The sequence below is a fragment of the Sphaeroforma arctica genome (genome assembly GCF_001186125.1).
Source record: "Sphaeroforma arctica JP610 unplaced genomic scaffold supercont1.1205, whole genome shotgun sequence".
Taxonomy (NCBI): Eukaryota; class Ichthyosporea; order Ichthyophonida; genus Sphaeroforma; species Sphaeroforma arctica.
In genome coordinates this window covers 1-12,295 of record NW_014039353.1, presented here as the reverse complement: position 1 = coordinate 12,295, position 12,295 = coordinate 1, and the positions used below count along the sequence as shown (strand labels likewise).

Here is a 12,295-nt window from a genome sequence, read left to right as displayed (position 1 = left end):
TATATATATATATATATNTATATATATATATATATATATATATATATATATATATATATATATATATATATATATATATATATATATATTTATATATATGTGGAACTTTTCTGATCACTTGCAGAAGATTAACGACGATACCAAGAATTGCGAGATGAGACTGCGCCAGTGTGAAGTTACCAACATACTGTCTGGTCTTGATACCGCTACTCCACAAGGGTATGTCTCTACATATCGCTACTCCACAGGGATATGTCTCTACGTAGTGTGCTACAAGTGTTGCTCAATCAGAGCAATTGCGGAGGTATAAATAGTCTATGTCGTATGCAAGCGTAAGAATGTGGTCAGACCTGCAAGACGGGCGAAGCAAATTAATACAATAAAACCGAAGATGTGTGTACAGTGGGAATAAGCAGCTGCCTACGCACCACAATAAACCGCCAATGAGAACGCGCTTACGCATATCTCTATCGATGAGAGCAACTGGAGTACCATGGCATGGTCAGAAGTATGGGTGCCGCCGACTGAGAAACAATTCTATACAATCACATCACAGGCAGCTCAAGATGGAGGGCACGCTGATGATCTCAGAAAAGAATGGCAAGGAGAAGGAGGTGTACTGCTTCATGTGGGACGGGGAAATCATCCTGACCAAGCGTGAAAAAATTGCAGATATTGTGTCTCAGCCGCCAGTCGAGTATGTTTTAAGCCCGCTTGCCGTTGATAACGTGTACTTTGCCTTCTGCCACATATCGATGTTAAACACATACGGGTGTGGGACGTTCACCGCAAATCAGTCCTTGTTTATATTCCATTGCAAATACCACCATAGCTCTCTCCAAACACACGAGTTCAGTACTGCATCGCTGAGAATACTAAGTGCAGCCTACGCGTATAGCACGCATGCATCTCCGTGAATTTGGGTCTGGTGTTCGATGTCTGAATCTACCACAAAGCACCCTGACTCCAAGTCGGATGTCCATATATCTGCGAGTGTGATATCAGGATATTCGTTGCTCCCACATTGGTCTAATGAATAAATTGCTGTCGCATTCGTTGTTTATGACTGCTTCTCCACCTGCACATATCTTGTTGGCTGCTTCTGTATCTGCACATATCTTGTACGAGGTACAATTTACAACTGCCCACATTGATCGTTTCGAGGCATCCGCATGCGCATGCAACCACGAACACATTCAACAGCTCACCCAAGACGAGACGCCGAACAATGCGCCAATCGTTTAAGGTTGGTGGGGCGAATCGCTCGGACCTCGTGAAGGCCACCACCGCCGCGCGAACGGCTTCTTCGCCGGAGCACTACTACCGATGTAAGTGAGGAGTTTCGGGATACTGGAGTTTGGGGGATACCCTAGCTATGACGGATGCAACTGTAGCAAGTATTAGTATATATGCAACTGTAGTAAGTATTAGTATATATGCAACTGTAGCAAGTATTGGTATATATGCAACTGTAGCAAGTATTAGTATATATGCAACGGTAGCAAGTATTAGTATATATGCAGCCCTGTACTGCACGCAATTTATCGGTGGGGAGTATCGGTCGGAATACTGTATGTGTATAGTATTGTATTGAATACACTGACTGCTTTGCGATAGTTTGTGTGATCTACGAATACCCGGTTGTCAAACAACTGCCCTGAACCGCAGTTCTGGCTTTCATCTTCGTCTTCTGTAGTGGCTTCTTCAAAGATCGATTTGCGCATCGACGCCTCCAAAGTATATACCGAGCAGGGTATCATTTTCGACTTCGGCAAGGGCTCCAGGTGTGTGTCTCTGTGTTTGTGGGGTACCTTATATGGCACATATGCAATTTTCTTTGTGCCAAATAGATGTTTGACTGTAAATATGGGTATAGGTGCAGTGCTTCACAATGAGTTTGCCACAAAACACAGCAACATACTGCCTGAGCACGTCAACACTCCACCAACCTTCGGCCCAAAACGTTTAGCCTCTGCAATGCACTATTCTGTTCTATCCAGGCGCCATCTCTTCGCCTGTAGTCGCCCCACATCTGACTTGTATGTAACTTCGCTGAACAGGTGTATACGGGTGCTGATACCGTTTCCCGGCTCAGATCATATCCACATGAACGCTAAGTGGTGCACTTACTTTGAATCAGCCGTCAAACGCTCCAAGTGGCGCCAGACACAGGACGCCTCTACTATCGACGTGCATGCTCCTTCCTTACCCCAGGCGAGCTACGGTATCTAGAGCGCTACCGATAAATCCCACATTATGCATACATCACACTTAGTTATAGGCATGTGCATGATCAAATAAAGGCGTATTATTACTCACACGTACATTGTTATATATTGGTGATATTGGTATGCTAATCATCCGTTTCCAAACGATTGTCAGTATTTTATCAATTTGGCTGCAAGGATATGCCGCGATATTTCTCATCATGTTGTTTGGAACGTATGTTCGTTCATACAAACTCAAGGGGTCAGCATCCATTGTACAGTGCAGATATGGAGTATACAATCGCTAAGTACCTGTGTACGATCGTACAGCTGATGGGCACGACCGTACATCTTTTCTATACACTCATTACAAGACGCGTTCATTACACAAGCACGATGTGAGCTATACGAGCACACATGCTGCCCTTATCGCTAATATTTGATATAACAATGTTCCTCCCAAACGATGAAACCGTATTCAGTGGCATTCTCGTCATTTCGAGGGACTGACTCACGAGGATTCAAAAACTGTCTAGATATGTTTATCATATCTATAACCATATGAAATACAACACGTGGCAGGGGTGTTGTGGCCGAGCTGAGTCAAGCCGAGTAGATGCATGGCATTCGTCTCAATCCAGTCTTTGCACTAGTAATCGAGGTGAAACTTCGAACCTTAAAAACAGAATCTGTACACCATGTCACCACAGTACATCATACTTGGGGGTTTAATTTTTTTAAAGTTTTCATTCTTTTGTATTGAGAAATAGTCTGTATTCACCAAATAGAGGCAGAAGAGGAAGCTTGCATGGCCTTCCATTGACATGTCGATTGATGAACTGAAAATTAACGTTTCGGAGATGATTTTTATGGTTACTCACACTTTATCAACTCCTTGGCAGAGCGCTAGGAATCTGTTTCATACTCGACAATCATTATAGTATTCGGGCATTTGTCGATTTTATTTATTTTGACAAGACGTTCAGTCCGATAGAATTTAGGTGTGATAGATGTGGTGATTTTTTTAGCTGCAATATTTTGTGTACAAGCAGTCCTTGGAGCACTAGAATAAGTAACTTCAGCATCGATAGCGACAAGTCAAGTGATCTTACCGCGACATGGAGAGAAAGTTAGGCATATGTCATACAAACTTCTGCTGATATTTTACCCGAACAAACGAGTACGAATCCACGGAAAGGAGTGTCCAAGTACGCAGATGACGATGAAAATCTACTTGAACTCATTTCAACTGGCACTTATCGCTCACGGTGGGCTGTAACTGCCGCAGTATAGAAAACACATTGCCCCCCTACAACTGTCCTCCAAGCAAGGCTTTGCTTGTCTGTTTTTTTTATGGCATATTTATTGTTTATGCCTTGCTTTTGTACACGGCCGCCGATCCCTTCCGCCCACTCCTCTCTACCACTTAATCCTTCGGCATGATCAGAGGGAACGCGAGATCTAGAGTAAAAAATGCCTTATTCAATCCATGTATAGTTTTCGTGGTCTTAACCATACTTCCTTATGACGCACACTCCAAATTTATATTTAGTCCTGGCTCGGCTCACTTGATCTCTTGACTGGAGACTCTGGGGCGTACGGGCGGTACGAACTGGTTACTATCCGGTGGCGGCAACTTGGTGCCGCCCCTTCCCGGGGTTCTCTTTTGGCTGGCAATACTCCTATCCGATGTCTGGTTTTCGAGCTCGCTACTCTGTATTCTACTGCTGGTAGAGGAAGCGCCGCTGGCCGTTGAAGCCACATGCCGTAGCTTGACGTCACCGTCACGCACCTTCTCTGCAGGGAACGAGATGGCCGATGAAGTAGCCATGCGAAGCCTCGCCCCATCTCCGCCGTCCCCGCGACCACGCGACCTCGCCTGTGGTACAGGGCCTGATGCGGGGGATCTGCTCAGTTGGCCCTGAGGGCCTGATGTGGGGGATCTGTTCAGTTGGCCTGGAGGACCCGCGGTGAGTCGACCCGTGTTCGCCTTCCGTATCTGCTGTCCGGGTACTAAACCCGTCTGAATAATGCCACCCGACACTCGCGGCATGGGGTGCACGCCCTTGTTGTCGATGACCACACCCTTCGGGTCGATGATCAGACCAGCATTAGCGCTTCCCCCGGAGCTGCCAGGCAAGTTGGAGCTCTTCTGTATGATCAAGGCGTTGCGCGGTACCGTCTGCGATTGCACGTCCCCGCGGGGTTTAGCTCTGGAAGGTTTGGGCGCAAGTCCGTTGGCTCCGGGTCTCGGGTGTGTATCGGGCACAGTAGTATAGCGGGGCTGCAAGTTTTTGGCGGCCGGGGTATACGAATTGATGGACGAATTCTGGTCCAGGGTTGCCACCGGTGTCAGTTTGGATTCTGGTTGGCGAGTGTCTGTGTTTATACATAGAAATTTCGGTGGTGTATTAGTATTAGAAATTGGTCAGGAACAGAATTTTGGAATAGGTAATAAGCGGCAGGTTGTGGATCCCAAGCACCCCGCGGGGTAGAGTGCGCGCAACGACATAAATATAACGTCTGTGACATTGTGTGAACTTTTGACGACCTGATATCCTCTTAAAACATAAAATAAATATAACGCCAATGACATCATAGCTATGGCATACATGTTCCAATAACTGCTACTGATTACTACGACATATATGTACTATTCATGATTATGACAATAGATAACTATGGCATACATTCCAATAATTACTACTGGATACTACGACATACATACACTATTAATGATTATGACAATGGATAACTATGGCATACATGTTTTAATAACTGCTACTGATTACTACAAAACATATACTATTGACGACTATGACAATAGATAACTTTGGCATACATTCCAATAATTATTACTGGATATTACGACATACATATACTATCAATGACTATGACAATGGATAACTATGTCATACATGTTCCAATAACTATTACTGATTACTACGACATACATATCCTATTAAAGACTATGACAATGGATAACTATGTCATACCTGTCCTATTAATTACCATGTGAAAAATATGCCATACATTTGCTATTGAATACTATGACAGTTGATAACCATGCCATACATGTCCTATTAATTGCTATGACAATTGATGACTATGCCATACATTTGCTATTAAATACTATGACAGTTGATAACCATGCCATACATTTCCTATAAATTGCTGTGACAATTAATGACTATGCCATACATTTGCTATTAAATACTATGACAGTTGATAACCATGCCATACATTGTCCTATTAATTGCTATGACAATTGATGATTAAGCCATACATTTGCTATTAAAGACTATGACAGTTTATAACATGCCATATATGTCCTATTAACTGCTATGACAATAGATGACTATGCCATACATTTGCTATTAAATACTATGACAGTTGATAGCCATGCCATATGTGTCCTATAAATTGCTATGACAATTGATGACTACGCCATACATTTTCTATTTAATACTATGACAGTTGATAACCATGCCATACATTGTCCTATTAATTGCTATGACAATTGATGACAATGCCATACATTTTGTTATTAAATACTATGACAGTTGATAACCATGCCATACATGTCCTATTAATTGCTATGGCAATTGATGACTATGCCATACATTTCATATTAAATACTATGACAGTTGATAACCATGCCATACATGTCCTATCAATTGTTATGGCAATTGAAAACATGCCTCAAATTTCCTATTACATACTATGACAGTTGATAACTATGCTATACATGTCCTATTAATTGCTATTGCAATTGATGACTATGACATAAATGTCCTATTGACTATTAACTACTATGACAATTGTAACTATAAACACGTGGGCTATTGATTGCTATGGCATACTGTTATTATTAAATATTTTGAATTTGAACCACAATGAGATAAACATGACTAGAAAGTACACTTATACTTGATGCTATGACAACAAGGTAGGCTATTGACTACTATGTGAAACGTTTACTATTGATTACAATGATACAATATATACAACTTTTTCATAGGAAAAACGTATTTATAATCGCTACAACGTTATTCGCTTACTAAGACTTACGTTTGCTGGACGGACCCTGATCCACCTCATCCTCGTCATCATCTTCATCCTCGCCTGAGGTGTTGACAACATCTGCAAGGTCTAGCGCCTTGGTCTCGGTACGTTTATCCTTACCTAACTGCTTTTGAGCCTTTTTCTTCTTAGCTTCCGCCTTTTTTTTTGCCCGCTTAGCCGTCTTGGCTCGCTTTTCTCTTCGATCTGTTCTTGTGAGAGGTGATAAAGAACGACATGAGCAAGCTTGAATCGTGCAATACCACAGATATAAGACTAGTCGATTTTCTGACCGGCCCAATGGTACAAACGAGCTCAAAATCCGAAAACTATTCGCACGATTCTACCCTGTGGTACAAAAAGACTCAATCGGAACCTCATTTGACATGAAAACGGAAGCGCAGCAATTCTGAGCATTTCTGCTCTCTCCTGACACTCGACATGATCAGATAGCATTAGCAAGGAACACTTGAACGTACAACAATGCTCAATAACTCACTACGACACACAACACGCACCGTTGATTCTCTTTATGTCGATCTCAACTTCTTTCTCAATCGCCCTGTAGTGGGCCCTGATAACAAACCGTCTCTCCTTCTGAGACGCCATAAGTCTGTGAGTGGGTTATGCATTAAAGGCAATGAGTGTAAACAGTCCACTAGACAATCTGATAACCGACTTCGCTGGCAGACCATACAAAGAGAAGTCGTATGCAGAGCACTATACAACGTCCCTGAGGGTTACGATGAACTACTATGGCAGTATTCATGACTAATCCTATTCAATTTTATGCGAGACGATATCTCTACTCCCCCAATTGACGTATATGAGCAAAGCGACAGTTCTAGTTGAACACCTCACGATAATTAGATCGGCCTGTGTATACGAAAAGGGCATGGAATATAGGAGAAGGAGAGAAACTCATTCCCGGGTCTGCTGCTAACTATATCGTTGGAGACATGATATGGAACGCATGTTTCATATAATCAATCGCAGCACACAAGCGAATGCTGGTGAAGTACCTCTGAGAAGATTGTTAGCAAAGGTAGATTTCCATGGACATGTATAACAATACACGCGCAACTTACAGCTCCTTGTAGTGGTCGTGTGTGCGTACGCCAAAGTCCTTTGCCTGCAAGTTTTGTAGCTCAATAATAGAGATCCTATCTTCCAACTCCAGCGCTGCGGCCTTTCGATCGCTATAATGTTCCTTCTCCTCCATTAACTGTTTTAACAGATTAGCCTCTCTCTTGTGCTGCACAGTGACGAGGCAGAAGAGGCAAATCAAATTGAGTTGCTGTCCAGAACTTTCGAGAAAAATCACACATAGTATACCATTGACTGCGTAAACCCTAAGTAAGACGAAATCAGCTTGACCTAAATTACTTAAGTTTGATGGATAAGTTGTCATCGACAGTCACCACACTCATCTGACATACCTTTACGCTGGTTTTGCTTTCCACAATCAGGTAGGCCTTCTCCTGCATTACGCGCTCGCGGATTTCGCTGGGTTTTTTACCTTCCTCTTTCATCTTCTTCCACAATCTCTTTTTATTATCTAGGAGTAGTATAATGTTGTAATTCTATGAGCAAACGAGCGACTGACAACGGCAAAGAAACACGTGTAGCGCAGCGTATACATGCATGCTGTGCTGTACCGACGATATGACGTGCATACAGGAGCTCGCATAGAGACACTTGGAAAACTTTGCCATGTACCATCCAACCTTCTTCTTCCGCACGATCTATATATTGTCTGGTAGTGGCATGGTATTGGGTCCCCATGAGCAAACAAGCAACGGATAGCGATAGAGGATAAGGAAACGATGCAACGCTGTAGACCCTTGCATACTGTGCAGGTTACAGTGGAATGGATGGGCACGTGTGCACTCGGAGGAATGTGCAAACCACACCAACAAATTAAGTGAGGGGGTCTACTTACGTCTACACTTGAGCTTCAGTTTCTGGTCCAGGTAGATGACATCTTTGCTAAAAGCAAATTCGCTCTTCACCATATTTTTGAAGAACTCGTCCCTCGATACTTTCAACTGTAACGGTCGAAAGAAAGTGCGGTTAGATTCGCCGCAAGAAGTTTTTACAGACTCGATAAACAGATACTCGTATCGCATTGTGATAGTCACGGAACAATTCATTTGTTTCTGTTCTATAATAAAAAGCCGATGCGAGTGCCTGGTACATGTCAATGACAATATGCGATAATATATTGCGCCAGTTGGTATAGCATTCAAGCGATGATGATAGGACCCCACTGGTTCCATTTTAATTTTCAAAAGATTGCATGACATTCGTAGTGGCCACCACACATGCGAGAAGTACATAGTAATATACTCTTGCGTCCTGAAGGGAACTTGCAGATCAGAATGAATATGAGACGTTAAAGGGTACAGAGAGCCGGGTATGCTATTCACTCATAGCATACTCGTAGCATAAAGCAACGCCTTGCCGTAAGGACCACGTTGGGTCGTCCGTACACGTATTTTCATATCAATCAGTACATGCTGTGCTGAGCATTCCAGTACAGAAATGGTACATACTGCATCACACACAAGGGAAAAGCATGCTTCGACCTTCCACACTCACGTACAAGTCTGAGAGGAGACTACCAGATCCGACGCCATAACATAGAGAATCTGGGTCGCATATAGTACACAGATCACTGACAGATCTACACGTTTAGCTACGACGGAAATAAGCTACCACATACCTTGCTACTATATTCACTGCATAAGCGTGTACGTTCCGCCGTTGTTCCGAGACTCTAAATATAAAATAAAGAAATACATATTGATCGATCAGAATCTATGCCATCGTAATCGACTATACATTTAGCTTGCTCAGAATAAAACAAAAAACAGTCTGGGTTTTTTATATGTTCAGACATACTCATCTTTGTAGCGCTAGTTCAAGTATGGATGTCTACATGATACATGAAGGTATATCCATGAACAACTATGTAGATCGTACATGAAGGCAAATTCATGCATGTAGCATTGGTTCAAATATGAATGTGCGCATCATACATGAGAGTATATTCATTGTCGTATGTATAAGCTAAAAAAACGAAAGACTACAAAATTAGATATGGCATGAGGATAAAAACCAATAGACACATTAGACAGTTAAAAATCCAGCGTGATTGAACATACTTTAGCAGCCTCCGGCTTGTCCAGTACCATCAAAATCTCGACACTTTCCAAACCTTTGCCCTTTTCCATTCTTGCTCGATCCACAGGCCATGCTCTTTCGTAAACGACCTAAGTATTGCAGTGAACAAGTGGGAACTATGAATACCTGTACCGTATGTATTTTACACGTTTATAATGAGCCTTAAACGATTGATAAATTATTGCAACTTTATGGATAGGACAATAAAAAAAATCCGTCGATACTGGTAGATGGTATTTGATAGACTGTGCGTCATAAGTAATAGTTATGTACGCCATGCTTACAATCTAAAGGCGACATTTGATACGAGTCTACTAGATTTTCAAGGAATTCAGTTACAAATGGAAATTAGTGGTCTATATCAGAAGTAGTCGGTGCCAACACAAATTTAGCTTACTTGCGCTGTTTGGAGTGTTACTCGCACGCAATCGCATTCTTACTAATCTGCATAGCCACCTTAGAATCCCGTCGGAAAAATACGTATATTTGCAACAATTGCTCAAGCACCATATGATCGGTCACAGATCTCAGAAGAATGGATGGAAATTTATCGAGAATTTCAAAACAAGGTAAATGCCGTTTAGTGCATTTTCAGCGAGTCAGAAGTTGCCAAGGAATTCATAAGAGTATCAAATACCAAGACTTTCAGCCAACAATCCACAAAGGATATACATATTTGCAGCGCACATGTATATACATACGCATTTATGCGGATGACATCGCAGAGATGTGTATAAAGAATACACCACGTACACATTCTGTTAGTGACTAATAGTTGCTGAGATATAGTTAGGTATACTAGCTTTTGTATTGTATTTGACACACAAAAAAAATGCCAAACTCTATTGTGAAGAAACCACACCTTCTAGTAGACTTAAGATTGATCATCCTTACACGGAGCGGCCTGTGCACGACTGCCTCGGGCCTAGTCTGCATCAAGCTACACATGCGCATTATCATACTTGCAGCCATAAACATTCTACTCTACCACTGCATATATACAAGCCCAGAAACAAACCCCAGACTCACCCAAGCCTATATTCATTTTGCTGGTACTTGCTTGTATCCTCGTTCACAGTGTATCTCACCCGCTTAATCCCTGCTACTGAATAGCACCGCCAACATACTCTCCAGTAAACTAAATCATGTTTATACGTACTACTATATATATATATATATATATACACACACACACATATATATATATATATATATATATATAATAATAATATATACTACACACACACACACACACACATACATACACACACACATATATATATATATATCTATTACACACACACATATATATATATATATATATATATATATGTATATCTATTACACCACACACACAAACTTATACATATATATATATATATAATAATACTATATGCAAGACTATATTACGAATACATGCGTTAAAGTAAAAAAAATCAAAACCAAAACTCACTCGAGTCTGCAAACACAGATACTCATACTATATACAAATACCTCACTGATATATACATGTAAGTTTATACACATACCACATCACGAAGCTCTTTCTTCTTTCGCAGCTTCTGCGGCACGCGCTGTACCACACTCTTGCGGAAGTCGCTTCCCCACGAAGTCCTTTTTTGTTCTCCAGATGGTGGTGCAAGTGAGTTCTTGTTTGACTTACCAGCACCACCACTCGAACTGGACTGGCCAGTTCTAGTGCGAGTTGGTTTTAGCTCCGCCGACTCAGCGATGTCGATTGCACCTTTGGGCGCGGACGATAGACCCTTTTCCTTCCCCATCGCGCTGTGTGGTCTATCTCCTTCGCCTACGTCGAGTGTGGAAGATAGTAGCATACAAGAGCGTCTTCTATCAAGTGCTATGGGCCACACCTGCTAATACCTAGAAACCTTTATTAATAGAAGTTAAAGTGCCAGTAACGCTATACATGCCACTCGCTTTTATTACTTTAGCCTTTTTTTTAATAGCCAGTAGCCACTCGTCGTTAATTTTTTATGTGCTGATTGTCTATTTGGAGGCTATGGCTAATCGTTATAAATAACAATGTACATTTGTCTTTTTTGATTTTTAACTTATTTCTGTAAAGCACATACATATTTACTCTTTTAAATTTATAATGCACCTGGAATGTCATAATTCATTGGTCGAAACTAACAGGGTCTCCGTTTTAATACATAGCTCTTGACGCTCTGAGTCTATGTAGAGACTCTAGAGACTAGCAACTCTAGCAAGTAGAGAGACTTCAAGGAGGTACAGTCCGAACTATATAGTGAATACGTTCTCATGCGGGGGGTTTTTTTTAAGGTTTTTAGGTTTCTATTTTTGTTTTGCTTTTAAAAAGTCAAAGCAAAAAATCAGTATTTATTTTGTTCAATTTAGAGGGCTATTTATATATGTTTATTTGCTGTATGTATTTATATCCTTGAGAACAAAAATAAAATGACAATTTTTGTCCTCAATATGTCCATAGCACTTCCTGCTATATTTTGGCGGGCCCGGGGACAAAATTTCTCATTTCACTTCCATAAAAGCCTGGCCCAATGAAATCTTTCGATACGAGACAAAATCAAGGACAATTTTAAGGACAATATTGAAATCCGTGCAATCCACATAGGATTCGCCAATATTTGTCCAAACGTGGGATGCAGCGTAGTACTTTCCATAGTGACACCTGGTAGAATTAGCACATAAACACGTATAAAAGCAATACAAATTCTACACGCATATTGCCCACACAGCGAAAATTGTACAATGATCGACACTAGTGACAACAGTAGTGGCAGTTTATCAGAAGACTCAAATGTACGTATATATGTATTATATGTACATACGTATATATA

At 41.3% G+C, this 12,295-nt stretch overlaps 2 protein-coding genes across 2 annotated transcripts; one reads left to right on the top strand and one right to left on the bottom strand.

The window, feature by feature from the left end:
- Positions 1-566: 566 nt before the first annotated feature.
- On the top strand, positions 567-2,303 carry SARC_10314 (hypothetical protein; the record flags this gene model as incomplete). The annotated part of the gene is made up of 4 exons (XM_014295647.1): positions 567-697; positions 1,204-1,328; positions 1,697-1,784; positions 2,061-2,303. 4 exons carry the CDS (start codon positions 567-569, stop codon positions 2,230-2,232), a joined length of 516 nt encoding a protein of 171 aa, XP_014151122.1. The 3' UTR covers positions 2,233-2,303.
- An 849-nt stretch (positions 2,304-3,152) lies between these two features.
- Positions 3,153-11,394, bottom strand: SARC_10313 (hypothetical protein). Its single transcript, XM_014295646.1, has 9 exons — positions 10,985-11,394; positions 9,437-9,544; positions 8,995-9,048; positions 8,212-8,317; positions 7,709-7,827; positions 7,358-7,524; positions 6,788-6,882; positions 6,279-6,476; positions 3,153-4,586 (listed from the first exon to the last, which is right to left on the bottom strand). The coding sequence occupies exons 1-9, from the start codon at positions 11,288-11,290 to the stop codon at positions 3,772-3,774; spliced, it is 1,968 nt and encodes a 655-aa protein (XP_014151121.1). The 5' UTR covers positions 11,291-11,394; the 3' UTR covers positions 3,153-3,771.
- Positions 11,395-12,295: the final 901 nt, after the last annotated feature.

What these genes read in the sequence shown, in the direction of transcription:
- SARC_10313 (XM_014295646.1), bottom strand. Translation starts at nt 11,290, where the DNA reads ATGCTACTATCTTCCACACTCGACGTAGGCGAAGGAGATAGACCACAC. An exon ending in GCAGTGAATATAGTAGCAAG is followed by an intron (nt 8,318 to 8,994) that starts GTATGTGGTAGC and finishes CGACCGTTACAG; the next exon opens with TTGAAAGTATCGAGGGACGA. An exon ending in CGACATAAAGAGAATCAACG is followed by an intron (nt 6,477 to 6,787) that starts GTGCGTGTTGTG and finishes TCACAAGAACAG; the next exon opens with ATCGAAGAGAAAAGCGAGCC.